This window comes from Varanus komodoensis, unplaced genomic scaffold (assembly GCF_004798865.1).
Source record: "Varanus komodoensis strain SLA01 unplaced genomic scaffold, ASM479886v1 scaffold1, whole genome shotgun sequence".
Taxonomy (NCBI): domain Eukaryota; kingdom Metazoa; phylum Chordata; class Lepidosauria; order Squamata; family Varanidae; genus Varanus; species Varanus komodoensis.
Genome location: NW_025335268.1, coordinates 113,356,727 through 113,378,804, shown reverse-complemented (window position 1 = coordinate 113,378,804; position 22,078 = coordinate 113,356,727). Strand labels below are relative to the sequence as shown.

The following is a 22,078-nucleotide window of genomic DNA, read 5'->3' as shown; positions in this document are numbered from 1 at the left end:
CTACCTGGAATAAAACCATACTGAACTGTGTGGATATAATTCATTATAAAACTGTTCAGTCTTTCAGCCAGTATTGATGAAAAAACATTGATACTGGTTTTGCTAAGTCAATGGCTCATACTTAGCCTATTGTGCACATTTATTTATTTATTTACTTACTACTTACTTACTTACAACATTTCTACCCCAGTCATAACAGTGTCTCAGGATGGCATACAACATAATCAAACAAACAATACTTAAACAGAGGAGGTAGAACCAATATGATAAAATGAGCTGAAATGTGACTAGGCATGACAGTAAAAGCAGTTAAAAATAGAAATATTAAAATGTCGGGCAAATAAAAATAATTACTCTGAGATATTTTTTCTTTTTCAGTTCTGATGAGCCACACTTTCCCCATCTTGTTTCGATGCATTTGTTTTCTCTTTCCTAGGTGGAGGACTTGGCACTTGTCCTCACTGAATCCCATTCTGTTGCTTTCAGCCCAGTGTTCAGGTTCATCAAGATCGCCCTGGATCTTCATTCTGTCTTCTTGTGTGTTCACTATTCCACCCAGTTTTGTATCATCTGTAAATGTGACTGGGTCCTCCTTGAGGTTTTTTCTCTGTTGAAATATAGAAGTCTTTGCCAAGTGATGATATGCCATGCTGCACATCTCCCTCCCCTATATGGTTTAGTTTAAAGCCCTCCTGATGAAGTTTTTCATGTAGTGGCCAAGCTCATGCGTCCCATTCTTGTGAGGTGCAGCCCATCATTTGCCAGTAGTCCATCTTCCAGGAAGCTTAGCTTGTGGTCCCAGAATCCAAATCTCTCTTTATGGCACCACCATTGTAGCCAGTCATTCACTTGAAGGATTTTTCTTTCCCTAACAGTTCCTCTTCCACGTACTGGTAGGACTGAGGAGAAGACTATCTGGGCCCCAGTGGTTTTTCTTTTCCTCTCTAGAGCTTTGAAGTCTGATGTTAGTTCAACAAAGTTTCTCATGGTAGTGTTGTTAGTTCCCACGTGGAAGAGAAAGAAGGGGTATTTGACAGTGGGTTGTATGAGTTGTGTGAACTTGACAGTTATATCTTTAATCTTAGTGCCAGGAAGACAGCATTCTTGGCGATTCTCTGGGTCATTGTGACATATATATTTTTCCATCTCATGCAACAGGGAATCTCCCACAACTTATCACTCTTTTTTTGGTGTTGCAAACTTTGCTATCCTTTTCCTTGTTTGATTGGCCTTTTGTCTCTTTTTCAGAGTTACCCAGTGTGTCGTGTAGTTCTTTCACAGTGGGTTTCTCACACGTCTTTTCCTCAATTAACTCGAAGCGGTTCGAGAGTTCCACTGCTTCCTTGGATGCAGAGTGTTTTCTAGGTCTTCTGCATCTAACTGTCACCCTGTTCCAGCAAGTTTCATCATTTTCCCTTTCCTCAGGGTTCTCTTCTGCCGCCTCAGCTTGCTGATGCTCTTCTTGCTTCTGGACTGAGCTGTTGCAACTCCTCTGTTCTGTCTAAAACCTTTTATTTTCTTTTATTATCTGGAAGGTGGACACTCACTGCTCCAATGCTCCCACCTCTTCTTGTAACAGGGCTAGTATGCAGCTGTTGCTGTTGTTGTGGTCCACCACCACTGTGGAGTCTCCTTGGTCCATTGTTTGTGTAACTTTAGTGATCCTGTCTTGAGGGAGGGGGCTGTTGTAACAATTGGTACTTTTGAATGTCTTCACCAAAGGTTAGTAACACAGTCCTACTAGTAAATTCCTACAAGGAAGAAAACAAGTGTGTGTGCACATGTGGCAGGGAGGGGAATTAAGGTGAAATAAAGAAGAGAAACAAAGGAGGAAAATGTTAGCGACCTCCTCCGCCAAACTCCTGTTTGCTCTCTCCCTGGGAGCTTGGCTACTTGTATCCTAGAGGCCCTAGACCATCTGGGGCTGCTTGCTGTGCTCTACCAGGAGTCAGGAACCAGAATGAATCACCCTACCCACACAACTACTGCTAGCTGATCAGGCCACTCCCCTTCAGTTAATCAGCAACCAGCTATTCTGGAACTTCCCTTCAGTTGTCTCTTAGAAAAACAAAAGTCTGTCTCTGTTTTCCCTTTGTCTCCTCTTCCACTGGACTCCTCCTCTGCCAAACTCTTATTTGCTTTCCTTGTTCACCTGCTCTGGTTGCTCACTCCCTGACAGCTCACCTGCTTGTATCCCAGAGGTCCAAGACCAGCTGGGGCAGCTTGCTCGGCTTTGCTCTGCTCTGCTCTGCTCGGAGTCAGGAACCAAAATAAAGAAAAAATATTTAACAAGGATCCCTCTACATCTTGATGTTCTAATTTGCCTCATATTATCTTAGGCAAATGTAGTATAATATCTGGTATATGCCCCAGTTGATTAGCTATATAATACAGTTTCACATTGGGAATAACTAAACCCCCTATTTTCTGTGGCATGTACCATCTTGTTTTAAATTATTCCTTTTTTGTCCCCATTACCAAATTTATTAATCATGTTTTGCTATTCTTTCAAATCTTTTCTGTTAACTGAAATGGCAACATCATAAACAAGAAATTAATCTTAGGTAAAATCTTCATTTTAAATGCTGTTATTCTACCAAACCAGGATAAACCAATCTTTCTAAAATCATTCATTTTCTCTTTCATGTCTTATTTTAACTTATCAAAATGGTTCTGTTTTAAACATTGCAAATTTTTTGTAATCTTTACACCTAAATAATAATTTTACTATCTGAACTTCTATCTTGCTCTTAATCTCATCCTTTTCTACATTACTGCAATTAAATAGTATCGTCTCTGATTTGTTCCAGTTTACTTGTAAACCCATCATTTCTCCAAATTCTGTTAAATGTTTTTTAATCTGACCCATAACCTTAGCTGGTTCCTTTACTGTTAATAATGTATCATCTGCAAATAAGCTGATCTTAATTTTATTCTCAGATCCTATACCTTTTATTGAATTATCATTTGTAATACCATTCGCTAGCAGTTCTATAGTTGAAGCAAACACTATTGGAGAGAAAAGGTAAGCCTGTCTAGAATCTTGGCCTAGGAATATTTGGTCTGGTATACCATCATTCACTATCACTGTTGCAAAGTTTTCTGAGTAGAATTGATTTATTATATTTCTGAATTGTGGACCAAACTCCAATACTTCTATCAATGTCTTTATAGTTGGCCATTCCACACAGTCAAAAGCTTTGAAAATGTCTGATGCTATTATACTAGCTTTCAAATTTTCCTTATGTATATGTTCAAATATATTTAATACTCTTCTAGTCAAATCTGCCATCTCCCTGCTTATTATAAAACTGCTTTGAGCCACATTAACATAGTTTCCAATAAAATTACACATCCTCTGCAAATATTGCTGTAACGATTTTTGCATCTTGATTTATCAAGGATACAGGTCTGTAAGCAGAATCTGTCAAAATGTATTGGGTTTTGGAATTAAAAGTCTTGAAGAGTATTTCCAAGATGCTGGCATCTTACCTCCTTCCAATATTTTATTAAACAAAGACGTTAGTTTTGAAATCAAGATCTTTTTAAAAGTATTATAATACTCTGGGCCTAAACCATCTGTCCCAGGAGTTTTCCCTGCTTTTAACTTGTCAGTAATAGCGTCTATCTCCTCCTCACTAACTAATTGTTCCATCAGCTTCCTATCCATTTGCTGTAGTTTCTTCCCAACATTCTTCTCTATGTATGATCTGATTTCATCCAGTGACAACTTCACACCTGAATACAACTTAGAAAAAAGTCTAAAAAACATCCCTAATTTATCTTTTGTTAAATTACACTGTTAACCACTCTCATCTTTAACTAACCCAATAAAATTTTTAGCTTTGAGCCACATTAACATAGTTTCCAATGGCTCTAGCGAACAACCTCAAATTCTTCTTACTAAATTCAAAATATTCCCTTTCTAAGTATATTAAATTTCTCTATATTTTTTCAGTTTCAGTTTCAATATTTTGCCATTCTTTTCTTTTAGCTTGAATTATTGTTAAAACATTTATATTCCTGTTTTCAATATATTTTTTTCTACAACATTTTACTTGTCCCTCCAAAATTTCCACTTGTTTATTTCGTTATCTTCTTAAATTATTAGCTTCTTTAATATCTAGCCCTGTTGCATCTTCCACCAAATTAAAAAATAGCTATTCAGCATCTGTTCAACAGATGGAGCTGTATATCCATGTCAAATCATTCAGTTTTAAAATGATTCATTCAACTGAGGGAACTCTCAGTGGCATATTTGTTATTGTTTTCTTTTCCTCTTGACTCAACAATATGTATTGGTTGCTCAGCAATTCAACTCATCACAATCTCCATTGTTTACAGCTTTTTAAATAGTCATATAAATCCACTTTAAATATGTCTTTATAGTTTACTTGATTCAAATTCACTGAACACTTCAAACAATTGAAAATGAAGCTTTTACTTTCTTTCACAGACCACAAGCCAGTCCCGTTAGTGTTACTATATCTATATACTGGAGCTTTACTGAATCTAATTAAGTTTTAACTGTTGAAACTTTTACAGTCTGTAAGCCAGTCTCTTAAATTAGCTTTAAGTTTTAAAGTTCTTTCTCCTGAATGTTTTTCATCACAGTCTCCGTTTTAGACAGACACAGTCATGATCTGTCCACCCACTGAAGCTAGATCTTTTTCAGTAGGAGTTTAAAAATTGTATTATTTTACAATCTGTAAATCAGTACCACCTTATTAAGCTCTTCTCAGGCAGTAGGATCAAATTGCATCCACAACCATCTACTATCTCTGGGTTTTTCTTGTTACTCTTAATGAGGCATTAGGAGGTTTTTTCTCACCTTCTCAACCATTGACTGTCCTGATCCTTTTTGGATTCCAGCAGCAGCGGTCACAGCAGGGCAGAGCAAGGAGAAACTCAAGAAGGCAGGGGGAGTATGGAAGAGCACCACTGGATCTGGGGAAGGAAAAGGAGGAGCTGGGAGTCCCGACTGTGTCAACATAGGCCCGACTGTGTCAATGTAGGCCTGGTGTGATTCCTGGTGAAGTGGAAGGGGGGGAGGCTAGGTGCAGGCTGCTCACAGGGCCTGCTTTTGGCCCAGCGCAGCCATTGGTGTCATTCTTTGTTTGCGTCCCTTAGTCATGGCCCAGGTTGCCTGGGGACTCTCTACCCCAGGGACTTTGTTTCCCTGAGGGAACAGGGTATCCAGCCTCAAGTGAGGGCAGTGTAGGCAAGACAAACCAGGGACAGGGGGAAGTAGATAAAAGGATCGCTGAAGGGTGGGCTATGCCAGACCATGAGAAGGCCATAGCAGGGGTGGCAGGTGTTGCAGTACCTGTGCTGTATTTGTCTACCTCCCCCAGGAGGAGCCAAAATACACTTGCACTTAGTGCAAGTTGCTGTCCCTTCTTGAGGAGAAAATGAAGAGTCTAGAGCAGCAGTTCCCAAACTGAGTTCTGCATAACCCTGGTTTATATGAAAGCCTTGTAGGAGTTCTACAAAAAATCTCAAAAATCAAATTTAAAATGAAACAATACAAGGCTAACTATTTGGTTGTCAGTTGGTTTCCAAGCAGCAGACAAGGCAATGCATCATGTCATTTGGTTCCTAGGATTCTACTGCATTGTCTTGAGAATAATCAAAAGAATTCATTTGGGATATTAGTGTAGCGGAGAGGGCTCAGTGTCCCAAGGGGTTGGAAGGAGTTAGCACAAGACTTGGATGTTTAAAGTTCAGGTGGCATTCCAAGGTACTCTAGTGCCTGGGCTAGACAGAGTGGGGACTGGGAAAACATCAAAGAGCTTGCAAATCATTAAGGGATAGGGCAGTTCATGTTCCCACAGGAAGGGCATTGGAGAGGTGAGGGTCATCAAGTTGATTGGTTCCTACCTGGGAATACTCAGGAAATATCACCCCATGGAACCAAGGGCTCTGATTGCTTGTGGGGGAGGGGATAAAAGGAGAGCCTCAGGCTGGTGGGTGTTCTCTCATTGGAGAGCAATCAGTTGCTGCTGGAGTCTCTCTCTGTCTGTACCATGCTACTCTACTCATGAGAAAGCTATGCTAAGTATTCTATCTTGTATTAGTGATAGGTCACCAAGTTTTGTTATTTTAAGTCTGAAATGGTCAAAGGGCCTGGAAATTACATTTAGGATTTGAATTCTGTATTTCTATGCTGCTCTCCAATTTCCTTTTCCTTCCCTCTGTGTGTGTGTCTGTCTTGTTTCATGTTCATTTTTGTAAATTCTCCACTCTTATTGTGTGTTTTATGTTCAATAAAGTTCTGTTTTCCCTAAGTACTTGGATGAGCATATGCTGAATCCACTTTGTCTGGTCCCTGATTGTTGGGCCTGGGGAGTTCTGGGTGTGGATTCACCCAGGGGGCCATGGGAGGTGGCTACTCCAGAGCAACAGAATGTTACAATCACCATAGAATCACTTTCTTCATTTGTTATATTTAAAATGTTTTCTCTTTGTTTCCAAACTTACTATGTCACACAAAAGCATAACATAGTAAAGGCAATAGCAGCGATGAAAAATGGAAGAATGTTGTGGGTTCACAATGCTTAGTAAAAATCAGGGATAGAGTTAGGATTCTGCAGGAAAAAAATGTCTTCAGGAAGGTTCCATGACCGAAAAAGTTTGGGAACCGCTGGTCTAGACAGTGCAGTTACCTCCCTAAGGAAATAAGGAGGGGGAGCAATTCCTGGACATTGCCCAGGGGGTCCTCCAGATCAACCGAGAACAGCCCTCTTCCAGATAGCAAGAAGATGGAGGGGCCACCAAGGAACCAGCCAGGGAGACATGGAAGAATGTCACGTATAGGACACAAAGGCTGGCGCCACTGGTACCACCTTTTCTGTCAGCTGGTGTTGATCTGAGGCTGAGAAAATTGATTTTCTCTGCTAGAATAGGCTATGGGTTTCCTAGGGGATCAGTCTGCTCGGGAAGCCTGGCCAGGGGTCAAACTTGGCCAGAGGGCTGCTGCTGGAGAAGTGACTGCTGAGCCACAGCCCCCTTTCTCTACAGGGCATCAAGCAAGGCAGGTTGTTGTTGTTGGGGACTCCTTACTAAGGGGTACCAAGGCAACAGTGTGCCAGATGGATCCTGAGGTGAGGGAAGTCTGCTGTCTGTTAGGTGCACACATCCAGAGTGTGATGGACAGGATGGCACTTCTTCCCCAGGGGGCGGGGGTCATTGACCACTTCTGGTGATCCACATGGGATCGAACAACTCAGCCAGGCAGGGGCTGGGTGGGATTATTCAGGACTTTGAGGCGTTGGGCAAGAGACTCAAGAAACTGGTTCTACCCCCAGACAGAGGGTTCCAGGTAGTCTTGTCAACCGCCCCCCGGGCCTGACAGTGCTGCTGCTTAATGCCAGGTCAGTCCACAACAAATCATCCCTCATCCACGACCTGATTGTGGATGAGGGGGCCGACCTGGCTTGCATAGCAGAGACCTGGGCCGGAGAGCGGGGGGATGTCGCCCTCTCTCAAATGTGCCCGCCCGGGTATCTAGTTCAGCACCGTCCACGCCTGGAGGGGAGGGGGGTTGCTTTGGTTTACCGAGCCTCCATCTCCCTCACGGGGCTTCCAGTTCCCTTGAGGCTGGGGCTAGAGTGCCTCTACTTGGTGTTGGGCGACCGAGACAGATTGGGGATTCTGTTGGTGTACCGTGCACCCTTCTGCCCAACAGACTCCCTGCCTGAGCTGACGGAGATCGTCTCGGACCTGGTGTTGAGGACTCCCAGGATGTTGGTCCTGGGGGACTTCAATGTCCATGCTGAGACTGTTCTGACCGGGGTGGCTCAGGATTTCATGGCCTCCATGGAGGCCATGGGGCTGTCTCAACATGTCATAGGCCCGACCCATGAACGTGGACACACTCTGGACCTGGTTTTCTCGACGGGGCAGGAAGAGGGTGGTCTGAGGGTGAGGAATTTGTGTCTTACACCCCTGTCATGGTCAGATCACTTCCTGGTGAGGTTTGTGCTCGAGAGCGGCCTTTTCCTCTGTAAGGGTGTGCCCTGATTGTGTGGGTCCAGCCCTGGAGCTGGATGGATCCAGACGGATTCCTGAAGGCCCTGGGGGAGTTTCCAGTTGACAAGACTGGTGCTCCTGTCGATGCTCTGGTCGAACTATGGAATGGGGAAATGACCAGGGCTATTGACACGATCGCTCCCAAGCATCCTCTCCCCCCAGGCAGAGCCCACTCTTCCCCTTGGTATACACCTGAATTGCGGGTGATGAAGCAGTTTGGGAGATGTCTAGAGCGTAGGTGGAGGAAATCATGGGATGAATCTGACCGAACACACTTAAGAGCCCATTATTGGGCCTGTGCTGTGGCGGTGAGGGCGGCGAAAAAGAAATTCTTCTCCATTTCCATTGCCTCCCCACAATGCTGTCCAGCGGAGCTTTTTCGGGTGGTACAAGGGCTGGTTCATCCTGGCCCTAAGAAAGATCCTGTACCACCCTCGAAGGCCTGCTGTGACGACTTTGCCAAGCATTTTAGGGAGAAAATCGCTCAGATTCTTCATGAGCTGGACTCCACTAGTGACCCAGAGGCTTCTGGGAAGATACCAATGTTGCCGTCTGGTCCAAAATTGATGGATGAGTTTCAGTTACTGCGGCCTGATGATGTGGACAAGGTGTTTGGACGAGTACGTCCCACCACCTGCCTATTGGACCCTTGCCCATCTTGGCTAATTAACACGCCAAGCACGGAATAGGGACCTGGATCCTGGAAGTGGTTAACGCCTCTCTGAGGGACGGCCGGGTACCTGTCCCTTTAAAGGATGTGGTAGTCTGACCAGTCCTGAAGAAGGCGTCCCTGGATCCAGAGATGGCCACTAATTATAGACCAGTGGCCAACATCCTGTTTTTGGGCAAGGTGTTGGAGCAGGTTGGAGCAGGACAACTCCAAGCACTCTTGGATGAAACTGATTATCTAGATCTATTTCAGTCTGGCTTCAGTCCCGGGTATGGTACTGAATCTGCCTTGGTCGCCCTGTATGATGACCTGCGCAGGGAGAGAGACAGGGGGAGTGCATCCGTGTTGGTTCTCCTGGACCTCTCAGTGGCTTTCGATACCATCGACCATGGTATCCTTCTGGATAGGCTAGCGGGATTGGGGGTTGGAGGCACTGCCTTGCAGTGGTTCCACTCCTATCTCAATGGCTGATTCCATAAGGTGATGCTGGGGGACTATGGCTCTGCGCCATGGTAGTTATGCCGTGGAGTACCGCAGGGATTCATTTTGTCCCCTTTGCTATTTAACATCTACATGAAACCGCTGGGAGAGGTCATTAGGAGGTGTGGGCTGTGGAATCATCAGTATGCTGATGATACCCAGCTCTACCTCTCATTTTCTACCAATCCAGGTGAGGCAGTGGCTGTACTGAACGGGTGCCTGGCTGAGGTAATGGGCTGGATGAGGGCCAATAAACTAAAGCTCAATCCAGACAAGACGGAGGTCTTCTTGGTAGGCGGTTAGGGCTTCAGGGAAGGGGACCTTGACCTTGTCCTGAATGGGGTTGCACTCCCTCTTAGGGACAAGGTCTGCAGCTTGGGAGTGCTCCTCGACCCAGAGCTTTTACCTGAAGCTCAGGTAACAGCGGTGGTGAGGAGTGCTTTCTTTCAGCTTCGGCTGATCCATCAGCTGCGTCCCTACCTGGAGAACAACTGCCTGGCGACAGTGACAAACGCGTTGGTAACTTCCCAACTAGACTTCTGTAACGCGCTCTACGTGGGGCGGCCCTTGAAGATGGTCCGGATACTTCAATTGGTTCAAAATAGAGTTTGGTTTCTATGTTTCTACTTGTGTTAATATTTGCATGCTTTCACATAGGATGGCCAGTATTTATTAGGTTGTCTTCATACCTCATGAATTCTTTTTATAATATAATATGTTTTTCTATATTTCAATAAATGGAAGAGATATATTGAAAGGTAAGATTTAAGTCAGTAGAAGGCAATGTATTAAGGTCAGAAGGGAGCCTTAGAGGAGTAGTTGTGGTCTTACCTTTATTCCAAGCTTATAATGTAAGGAAGAGGTGTTTATATTGCTCCAGAGGAGAAAGACTTGAGAAGGAAGGTAAGTATTTTCATTCTGATTTTTGGGGTTCTCTTGGCCATATGGTAGTTATAATCCAAGCAGTGCTCAACAGAGTCTAAAATCTCATGGAAGTCAATCAAGCAAGCAGTCCTGATTGCTCAAGGAGCCATTGCTTGCCTGGTCCAATTGTATAATTTCTGATAACGGTTTTGTGTAAATCCGTGAATCTGTTCCAGTAAGATCTGATACATTTGCTTTAGGGGATGGATGTTGGTTTGCCTGATATAAAAAATCTTGAATTTTTAAAATATCTAACAAATGATTTGTGCTGTTCGTGTTTTGAAGATATTGTTAATTCAGCAAAACTGCACAAATGAAAGTTCTTCTGTTGCTTTTGGTTTTAATGGTTCAACAAGTACCATTTTCCTCTCCAGGTTCTCATTAATATTCATGCATGTGGCATTAACCCAGTGGACACCTATATTCGTTCTGGGACTTATGCTAGAAAACCAGCTTTACCTTACACACCTGGTACAGATGTGTCTGGAATCATACAGGAAGTTGGGGAACATGTAGCTGCTTTCAAGGTATTCAGTCTTAAACTGGTGGCCCATTAGCTGTATCTTACAAAAAATAATGTAGGATTTGTTAACTAAGCAGGGTCTCTTGTGGTTGAAAGAGACCACTATTCTGACCTAGATATGATTTGTGTCCCTCCCATACATCCGAATTTCCATCCTCCTGCTTCCCCATTTCAATGCAAGATTGTTGCTATACCTTGGCCACAGTGCATCATTCTTTATCAAATAGTTAAATCTCCTCTGATATATAGTCTTGGTAAATTAAATTACTCCAGGCACAGTTCCATCTTGCTTTCTAAATATTGCTGGCTGTTAATTTGCTTCTGATGTAATATCACCTACTGTTGCCTGAGAATTGCTGCTTGGAGGCACATATTAATTATAGTGATGTACCTTAATTTTCCAGGATGTTCAGAAATGCTGTCTCTTTCTCTGAATGATAAGCCTTCTAAAGTTTTACACACTTGCTTTCTTGCAGTGTGGTTTCTTAGAATGGCATATGTATCATGAAAATAAGGCAGTCACAACCAAATGTCTGGCTGTGAGCTTCAGTTGCATTATTATATTTTGAAGTTCCTGAGCCTTTTGTTCTTCCTTTATATGCATGTATGTCTATGTTCTTGAATTGTATCCTACCATATTGTTCCACTGGAAAGCTCATCCCCTCCTGGTTATGGATGACTGTCTGTGGACTAGTGGCAGTAGTGGTGGGTTTCTGAGGACTACTGGAGGATTCCAGGGGGAATGGGGAGATCTACTTCATTGAACTTGCTTCCACCAGCACAATAGATTGAACCTAGAATTTGAATCTGTGATAACCATGCTTAAGGCTTTGTGCCAGGTAGCTGCCTTGTAAAATAAGTAGTCAAAGTAAGTGACTTTTTAGACATCAAGATTTATCTGAAATGTTTCTTAAGTGCTGAACTCAAAAATCACATCTTCATCTGTCATTGTCCTGGTATTCTAACAATTACTGGTCATTAAAGCACAACTTAAGCAATTCTTTAGTGCAAGGAAGCATTTCTTCCAGAAGCCTGGAGTCCATTTTCCCCCCCTAGATCCCTGATTCAGGTCATATTTGACACAGTATGGCATAGTCTGGGGATGCTCTCTAGACACAACAGATGACATTAAAAATTGAGTAATGGGATCTTCAGGCCCTGATGTGGGGTAGTCTTTCCTTGTCCCATTTACTTCATGTACAACTGGGTTTTGTTTAGTTTGAAAGAAAATGCCTCTTAACTGTTACACAAATATTGCAGAAAGCATTTTGTCACATTTTGCAATACTTTCTTTCCTGCAGAAAGGAGACAGGGTCTTTACGGCTGGTACCATTTCTGGCGGTTATGCAGAATATGCTGTTGCATCTGCTGGTACAGTTTTTTCCTTGTCTGATAAACTGAGCTTAAAGCAAGGTGCAGCTATTGGGATACCATATTTTACTGCATACCATGCTCTTTTTCAAAGGTAAGATGTCACAGGACAAAACTTGATTTTCAGTGACTAAAATACAGGCTTTCTTGGATTTTCTCTGGAGATTTTGCATATCACATATTTCATTCTATTAATTCCTCAATCCAAAATGCACCAGATATGTAGTCATTTGATGACTTGCCACTCTTTTCCTTTTGACCCTGAAAGGAGGAGGAGATACAGTAACAGCATATTTTTAAAAAGCTTGGCAAAGGCTGCTGAAAGATGATGAAAAGGCTCACAGTAGGAAAGGCTCTAGAAACCCTAGATAGGGATGGAAGTTTAGTGGCCATGCAGCATGGATTCCATAAAAACAGATCTTGCCAGATGAACCTTGTGAAATTCTGCGATAAGGTTTTGAGGTGACTAGATGGCGGGGATGCTGTAGATGTGATTTACCTGGATTTCAGCAAGGCCTTTGACAGAATGTCCCCCAAGGCTCAGTTCTGGGATTGATTCTGTTCACTCCTTTTATCACTGACCTAGAGGAGGAGATAACCAGTCTGCTGACTAAATTTGGAGATGATACCAAAGTGGGGGTGCTGGCCACAACTGAGGAACAGGTAGGCTGTGTAAGTGGGCAGGAGACAACAGGAGAGCATTCAATAAGTGCAAGGTCTTGCACTTGGAACACAGGAATAGACATCACAGGTACAAGATGGGAGACAAGTGGCTGGAGAGCAGCACTTGTGAATGAGATACCTTGGGATACTTGTCCACAGCTGGCTGAACATGAGCCAGCAGTGTGATGCGGCTGTTAAGAAGTCAAACACCACCCTTGGATATATAGCCAGAAACATGGCTTCCAGATCTAGGAATGTTGGTACCACTCTACATAACTCTGGTGCACCCATAACTGGAGTACTGGAGTTCTGGGCTCCACATTAGCTAGGTTAGAATCAGTTCAGTTCAGTGTCTCAAGAATGGTTGCTGAATTGGGAGGGATGGCATATGAGATGAGATTGAGGGAAGTGGGTCTTTTCAACCTGGGGAAGAGGAGACTTCAATGGGATCTTTTAGTGACTTATAGGTATGTGAGGGGATGTCAGGTGGAGGAGAGCCATGACCTGTTCTTCCCTGCAGTAGAGGAAAGGATGTGGTCCAGTGGGGCAAAGTTCAAGGAACTAGGCTTCAGGTTGGATGTCAGGAAGTACTTCCTGAGAGTTAGGATCGGCTTCCAAGAGAGGTGGTTGAGGCCCCATCAGTGAAGGGTGTTCAAGGAAAGATTGGACAACCACATGTTGGGAATTACATGATCGGAGCCAGCTGGAACCATGAATCAAACTAGATGTCCTGAGAGGTCCTTTCTGACTAGCTTTATTTATATTTTTTATGTTTATTTTGTGTAAGCTTTTTCTGTTGACAGTGCTGTTAGTAGGGTCTATGATCTCATGTTTACTCGCTGTTTCTCTCACAATGTCATTGGTATGTTGGTGAGGATAATGAATGGGAGCTGTAACACAACCAGAAGGCAATGTCTTGGGAAAGCTGAGATATAGTATGATAATTTTTTTATAGCTATGTATTTTCTTCATTGCATGATGAACAGGTTTAAGGCATGGACATAACAGCAGTCATACTGAAACTATTACATGAAAATAAGTGATAATCATAGCAGAAAGACAATTGTTATCATAAATGACCATTCCAATCTTAAGAGTCTACTGAAGTTGTCTTGACTAGAGATGTAAAATTTCCAGAAATTCTGAAGTAATGGGGAAAAAAACCCTGGGGTTTTGAAATAAATTGAAAAAAATAGGGAAAATAAGCAACAGCTATCCTTTAAAACACTCTTTGGGGATTTCTAGTTCCCATCAGCATCAGGCAGCATGTTCTGTGGCCCAAAATCCTGAGCACTGTAGTCCAAAACATCTGGAGGTCACCAGGTTGCAAAAGACTGCTTTAGAAACATATAGGGGTGTATGGGTGTGTGTAATTTAGTTGGCTCATGGTTTTTTTTTAGCATCTGTTAAAAGTAAGTGCAATTACATTTGTAATTATTGTCTGAATATACTTTAAATTTTGCCAAACACAATTATTTTATCAGCAGACTAAGGTAAACAGAATACATTTTAGGTTCCTCTTGTATATCTGATCATAGAGAACTTCATCTGAATCTTCTTAGAATCCAGAAGAAGCAGGAAGAACAGGAAGACTGATATAGCATCTGTTCATGTTTGTATGGAAGGTTAGGGAAATTCCTGAACCCATATGTGTGTCTGTATCTGCTGGTGGAGCAGAGTTTAGGGAAATCTGATACAAAGGAAAAACTACTGAGATTTTATTTAGCTGGGAAAGACTCAGCTTTGGAATAGTAAGCAACCATATTTAATTTAAGACCCCTTAAGCTATATCAAGCTATTATTTGAAAAATGATGTTTTATTCATGTCTGTGAACAATTTCCAGTAACATGTTACCTCTTGTTCATTCTGCAAGCTTTCTTACTCCCACACCTGTGCCATAGGAACCAGGCTACTGAATTTCTTTCAGGTAGTGAGAGTTATTTTAGATGCAGCAGTTAAAAGATTTTTGTAGCTGAGGCAGCATTCTAACTTCATTACAGAACTGGGGAAGAGAGTTCCATAGACCTAACTCTTATAAAGGTAATTTTTAAAGAAAGCAATACAAGTTAACCTATGTGCTTTTCCATCACTTCTTCTGGTAGTGTTTGTCTTAAGTGTTAGTCTACATTAAAGACACTGAAACAGAGCAATTCAGAAGGAGCCTCCTGGGCCATCTAGTCTGGCCCCCAGCTCCAGCCAGCTCTCCTCATGGCATGCCTACCATGTGCATGTCCAGCCTATCCTTCACCGATGGGGCTTCAACCACTTCCCTTGGAAGCCCATTGCACACACTCGGAGTCCTAACTGTCAGGAAGTACTTTCTCGCATCCAGATTGAACCTTGTTTCCCTGAGCTTTGCTCCATTGGAATGTGTCCTGTCTTCCTCTGCAGGGGAAAACAGTTCTCTACTTATTTCTCTATGACATTCTCTCATGCCCCATGGGGTTTACAGTGAATTGACTGCTGTAACCTCTAATTAGAGCAAGTTCAGACACATGGAACAAAGCTGAAATTATCAACTAGGCATATTTTCTTGCATATGAAATGGTGACTATTCACATGTTGGGAACCTGAGAATCCCTAAATGTCAGTAAAAATACGTTAAGTTCATTAAATCGATAACTTTACTAGGGGATGGAAGAAATAACTATGCTGGGATTTTTACATAGGATTTAAGGAATATTTTTACCATGTCTGCATCATTTCCAGTTATTTCATACCCCTAAGCCTTTTTATAAAAGTTTTAGTGTATCATTTTTTAGAAATACTTTGCAGGGAGTAACAATATATCAATGCCTTGCCTTAAATTCTAAAAAAATATATTTCATAATCCAAAGCTGTTCCGTTTTCTAAGAACACATGTCTAGGAGTGAGGGGAAGAAGAACCCCTTTCCCGAATTTTTTTTCTGGATTTCCAATAGACCTCCATATATCTAATCTTGACTGTTCAAAAAACACAAGAGCTACATCATTGGATGTATGATGTTGTGCAATCAAACATTTCTTATGTTGCAAATGTTCTGTGTATTTTTCCAGAGGATCTGCTAAAGCAGGGGAAACTGTGTTAGTCCATGGAGCAAGTGGAGGAGTAAGTATTATGGGAAATGATCCTATAAGAGGGGTACATCTGATTAGAATGCTTTTTAAAGTGTAAAGTAGAACAACATGTGATGCTAGGAGGCTTGATGGTTTCTTCTGCTTATGAAGAATGATTATTACAGTTCAGTGCACATGATACAGTAGTTCTAAAATTTTCATTTGAAGTAAAAATATGATGCTTGTTGAAGATAATTGTCAGGAAGGTTGTTCCTGATCTATGGCTGTGAGATTCATGTGGTATACAGTTTAAATTCCCTCTCTGAGATTCTGTGGCCCTGATAATGGGAAAAAATGTGAATGTGAGCATTTTGAACATTGCTTTTTATGGTTGTGAACACAACATGAGAAATCAATACTGCTGAGTTCTATAGATTGGGGCTGAGCCACATGTGGCATCCACAGCTTCCCAACACATAAAGTATATATTTTTGGAAAACAAACTGGTGTCTAGAGCAGACAAGCTAGTTCTGACTCTTGGTGCTTCATAGCAATATTTTTGTATTTCCTTTGTTTTTAGCAACCATGTGATGGAGGCGATGGTTATGCTATGCTAGTTGTGAAGTCACATCTGACCCATCGTGACCCCGTGGACAACATTCCTCCAGGCCTTCCTGTCCTCCACCATCCCCCAGAGTCCACTTAAGCTCACACCAACTGCTTCAGTGACTCCATGTAGCCACCTCATTCTCTGCTGTCCCCTTCTTCTTTTACAATCTATTGTTCCCAGCATTAGGGTCTTCTCCAGTGAGAACTTCCTTCTCATTAGTTGGCCAAAGTATTTGAGTTTCATCTTCAGTATCTGGCCTTCTAAAGAGCAGTCAGTGTTGATCTCCTCTAAGACTGACTGGTTTGATCTCCTTGCAGTCCAAGGAACTGGCAGGAGTCTTCTCTAGTACCACAATTCAAAGGCCTCAATTCTTCGACACTCAGCCTTCCTTATAGTCCAGCTTTCACAGCCATACATTGCAACCAGGAAACCCATAGCCTTGAGTATACAAACTTTTGTCAGCAGGGTGATGTCTCTGCTTTTTGTTTGCTATGAACAGCATGTTCTCTTGACAAAATTCTTCCGGCTTTTGTCCTGCTTCATTTGGTACTCCAAGGCCAAACTTTCCTGTTATTCTGGTTATCTTTTGGCTTCCTACTTTAGCATTCCATTCTCTCATGATGATAAGCACATCATTTTTGGTGTTATTTCAAGAAGGTCTTGTAGGCCTTCTTGAACTGGTCAACTTCAGCCTCTTCAGCATCAGTGGTTGGGGCATAGACTTGGACTACTGTAATATTAAATGGTTTGCCTTCGATTCGAACTGAGATCATTCTGTCATTTTGGAGACTGTATCCCAGTACTGCTTTTCCTACTCTTTTATTGACTATGAAGGCTACTCCATTTCTTCTGAGGGATTCTTGCCCACAGTAGTATACCTGATGGTCATCTGAATTAAATTCACCCATTCCTGTCCATTTTAGTTCACTGATTCCCAAGCTGTCGATGTTTAATCTTGTCATCTCATGTTGACCACCTCCACCTTGCCTTGATTCATAGATCTTACATTCCAGGTTCCTATGCTCTAATGTTCTTTGCAGCATCAGACTTTCCTTTCACCACCAGATACATCCACAACTGATTGTCCTTTCGGCTTTGACCCAGTTGCTTCATTCTTTCTGGTGCTACTAGTACTTATCCTCTGTTATTCCCCAGTAGCACATTGGGCACCTTCCAACCTGAGGGGCTCATCTTCCAGTGTCATATCTCTTTGCCTGTTGATACTATCCGTGGGGTTTTCATGACAAGGATACTGGAGTGGATTGCCATTTCCTTCTCCAGTGGATGAGCTTTTGTCAGAGCTCTCTGCTGTGACCTGTCCATCTTGTGTGCCCATGTATGGCATAGCTCATAGCTTCATTGTGCTACACAAGCCCCTTCACCATGGCAAGGCAGTGATCCGTGAAGGGGAGACGATGTTTGGAACAGTGAAAATGGCCTACTGAACTTCCATAATTGTCCATTCTGCTTTAGCTGGCAGCAGAGCTTGCTTTCTCCTAGATACTTTTGATCCATTACTTTTGAGCAATTACTAGATGAACATAAGAAGGTGCCTCATACCGCGGTTGCACTTGAGAATTTGGAGCCACAAATAGAAGTTGGAGAATTTGGAGAAAGAACTGCACAGGCTGTGAGGGTGGCAGGAGGGGGCGCTGATTTTAATGCTCTTCATTTTCCTATGACTGTCTAGACAGTGACTGGCAGCCATAGGACTGTACATTTAATTACTGATTCCCCTGATCTTGTTTCAGGGATGTTTGTTTGCACTACCTTTCAAAGCACTTCAGAGGTTAACTTTAAAAGCACAGAGAACTTGGGCAAACTTGGTAAAACTGATTAAGGAACTTCTGCCATGGTGTTGAAAGTCTCACATTCGAAAGGATTGTTGTCAAAACAGTATTGTGGAATATCTGTGTTATTTTAATATGCCTGTGTTGGAAATGTCAATGCTCTTTATCCACTTCATCTCTCTCTTTCACACTTTCATTTTCTAGGTTGGAATTGCAGCATGCCAGATTGCAAGAGCTTATGGCTTGAAGGTGCTGGGCACAGCTGGAACTGAGGAAGGAATGAAACTTGTTTTGAAAAATGGAGTGCACAAAGTATTTAATCATGGGAAGAAGGGTTATTTGGCTGAAATTAAGGTAACTTAGAACAGAATCACATGCCAATCTATTCAGAAGTAAATCCTATCTAATTCAGTGGGTGTTATTCCCAGACAAATAGATACCAGTAGCAGCTTTAGTGCATGATTCTAGGCATGCTTACATGATGGTAAATGAGGTTAGTGGAACTTATTGCAAAGTGGGCATAGCATTGCTGTCTTAAAATTGAAACTCTTTAGTTTCAATTAGTGTCTTTCTGAATGAATTTGTGAAGAATGTTGCAATAAAGTGGTGCTGATAGCATTATTACCTTTGGCTTAAATAACTTGTTCTGCTGGTATTAGTTCACATAATTCTCAGTTAGATTATTATTTATATGGCCCATTCAGATGGAACAGCAAGATCAGTTTGACAGTGCCAAAACAAAGTGGTGAATTGTAAGCAGGCATGTACACCAGGCTGGGGGTAGGCTGATTTTACCTTCCATGTGGCCTTGCTTGGATAGAGGCCAGAGGGTGCTTCTCACCTCTGCAGTATCAGGGTAGCTGGTAGTTGGAGTGGAGTGTGCTTTCTGGGAAGGGACAAGCAAGTTCTCTACAACTACTCCTTCTCTAGCTAATGGATGAAGTTTGATTGGCATGCACCTAGATTGTTACTTTTTAGTGAAAAGTAGAAGCTCTGGGATTGTGTCTGTGTTGCCCTGGCAGTAGTTTTTCTTTTTAAAGATTTCCAGAGAGTGTTATGCCAATGCCAGATTTACTAAGAAGGAGATTATTTATTATTGCAATAATAGTCAAATGCTAGCTTTTGTTGTTGTTGTTGTTAGTTGCAGTCATGCCCAACCCCTCACGACCCCACGGACAACATTCCTCCAGTCTCTCCTGTCCTCCACCATCCTTTGGAGTCCACCCAAGCTCACATCCACTGCCCCAGTAACTCTATCTAGCCACCTCATCCTTTGTCGACCCCTTCTTCTTTTGCCATCAATCGTTGCCAGCATCAGGGTCTTCTCCAATGAGTTGTTATTTCACATTAGGTGGCCAAAGTATTTGAGTTTCATCTTCAGTATCTGGCCTTCCAAAGAGCAGTCAGGGTTGATTTCCTTTAAGATTGACTGGTTTGCTCTCTTTGCAGTGCAAGGACTCTCAGGAGTCATCTCCAGCACCACAATTCAAAGGCCTCAGTTCTTTGGTGCTCAGTCTTCATTATGGTCCAGCTTCCACAGCCATACATTGCAACCTGGAAAACCATAGTTTTGACTATACGAACTTTTGTTGGCAGGGTGATGACTTTGCTTTTCAGTATGGTATGTAGATTTGCCGTAGCTTTCGTCCCAAGGAGCAAGCGTCTTTAAATTTCTAGGCTGCAGTCACCGTCTGTGGTGATCTTGGAGCCCAGGAAAATAAAATCTGTTACTACCTCCATTTCTTCCCCATCTATTTGGCAGAAAGTGATAGGAGTGGATGCCATGATCTTAGTGTTCTTAATGTTGAGTTTCAAGCCAATTTTTGCTCTCTCCTCTTTCACCCACATCAAGAGGCTCTTTCGTTCCTCTTCACTTTCTGCCATTAGAGTGGTATCATCTGCGTATCTGAGGTTGTTGATATTTCTCCCGGCAATCTTAATTCCAACTTGTGATTCATCTAGCCTGACCTTTCACATGATGTATTCTGCATATAAGTTAAATAGGCAGGGCGGCCTTCCATACTTCTTTCCCAACTTTGAACCAATTAGTAGTTCCATGTCCAGTTCTCACTGTTGCTTCTTGACCTGCATACAGGTTTCTCAGGAGACAAATAAGATGGTCTGGTACTCCCATCTCTCAAATGCTAGCTACACTGCCAAAACATTTAGCAGTAGCCTCTTACTCCATGCAGTGGGGACTTCTGCAAGGCAGGATTCCAGTCAGCTGATAGAAACAGCAGAAACCCCCTTGAAAGTAGTCTGAACCAGAGCACAGAGTAAGTGACTAGCTTTTATAGATTACAATCCTGTGGTTGTAATGTATGTGTGCACTATTCTATACAATTAAAAGACATAATTACTAGAATAGTTTTGATACTACTATTTACAGAGGTGCTAAAATAATGAAGTACAGTGAACTAGTAAGGAGTATTCTTGTCTGGATGGCCAAGGTTTCATCTCTGTTTGACATCACATAGGCTGATGACTGCCTTTTGCCTGCAGAAGCAATGGCTGATAAGGAACATTCAAGGCTGCAGTTGTGCAGTGTGTGTGTGTTCTCTGTGCCATCTTAATATCAAAAAGGAAAGCTCCTTAGTTTCATGAAAGCAGATTCTCAGGGTCAGGGAAATGCTGACTAAAGGTGTATTGTATTATTGTAAGCAAGTACAATTTAATGTCAAGTGAAGGAGTATTTTAAAGAGCTAGAGACCCAGGCCTGACTTTTTAGGGTTCAAACCTGTTGCAGTAAAATATCTTAGTGCTGTATCATAGGGGAGCCTATCTGCCAATTAAGATGAGAGTTTCTGCTCTGTCTCACCTTCATGTAAGTTTATATGGGACAGCCTTTTTAACGGTGGCACTGTAATTGCTAAATAACCTCCCCATAGAAATTTCCTGGGGCCATTATTTTTCATTTTTCTGCAAACTTTAAACTTACATTTGCTGTTTTCTGCTTTTAATTTGGTTTCAGGTTTTTAAAAATTACCTAATTCTGGTATTTTTGTGATCATATTGTATTATGTGTTTTGTTATATAGTTTTATCATGCTTGTAAATACCTTTGATATAAAGGATGCTATGAAAGATAATTTGCAAATTCCATTATTTTGTGATACTGAACATCTAATCAATCTATTATGTAGGAAGAAGCTGGTGCCCAGGGCATAGATGTGATAATGGAAATGTTGGCTAATGTCAATCTTGCTAATGACTTGCAACTCCTGTCAAGTGGAGGAAGAGTTATGGTAAGTGTGTGCTTCACCTTTTTAATGAGAACTTATTGTAGAACTTGAAGCTTCAAATATTTCATCTTTTAAGTCTTTTTTTTTTTTTGACAGATAGTGGGTAGTCGGGGTCCCATTGAGATAAATCCAAGGGATATTATGCAGAAAGAATCAAGCATCAGAGGACTTTCTTTATTCTCTTCGTCTAAGGTAAAAAATACAACATAATTCATTTAGATTGGCAGTAAACGTTTCCTATAGCACAGTCTCTGCTGATTGATTCCAAACATGTGAAGTCCTTTTATCCCTGATCTGTCCCTTCTACGCATCAGTTACTTACATAAAAATTTACTGTCTGAGAATTTTACATATAGCTCAGGAGCTGTTTACTCCTGGTACAGGATTTTTGAGCTTTTCAGTGGAATGATGTTTCCCCATTAGTATCTCAGGAGTTGATTTTGCTAGTAGGGATAGCATATGCTTTGTGACTTCTTTCCTCAATGCATATATAGAGATAGAAAATTCTTAAAACCTTCTAACTTTGGTTTGGAGCTGCATTAGTAAAATTCAACATGTGCTGTGAGGATTTTCTGCCATCTTCCTCCTTGCTTCTGCAAAAAAACTGTTTCTAAGGTTTTCAAAGCTTCTGGAACACTGTAAGAGAGAACTGTAATTTATTGGGAAAAGGCATCCACTGATGCCCCATTCCCAGTGCAGCCCTCTGCGCCACATACATGCTTTTCCCAATTCATCTTC

The 22,078-nt window shown here is 42.0% G+C and overlaps 1 protein-coding gene across 1 annotated transcript in view; it reads left to right on the top strand.

The window, feature by feature from the left end:
- CRYZ (crystallin zeta) overlaps positions 1–22,078 on the top strand; it is a 28,454-nt gene that overhangs the window by 5,877 nt on the left and 499 nt on the right. Inside the window, exons 3-8 of the mRNA XM_044440901.1 lie at positions 10,480–10,632; positions 11,930–12,093; positions 15,700–15,751; positions 18,304–18,453; positions 21,242–21,343; positions 21,437–21,532. Of these exons, the coding sequence (XP_044296836.1) occupies positions 10,480–10,632; positions 11,930–12,093; positions 15,700–15,751; positions 18,304–18,453; positions 21,242–21,343; positions 21,437–21,532 (717 nt within the window). The remainder of the gene's footprint in view (positions 1–10,479; positions 10,633–11,929; positions 12,094–15,699; positions 15,752–18,303; positions 18,454–21,241; positions 21,344–21,436; positions 21,533–22,078) is intronic.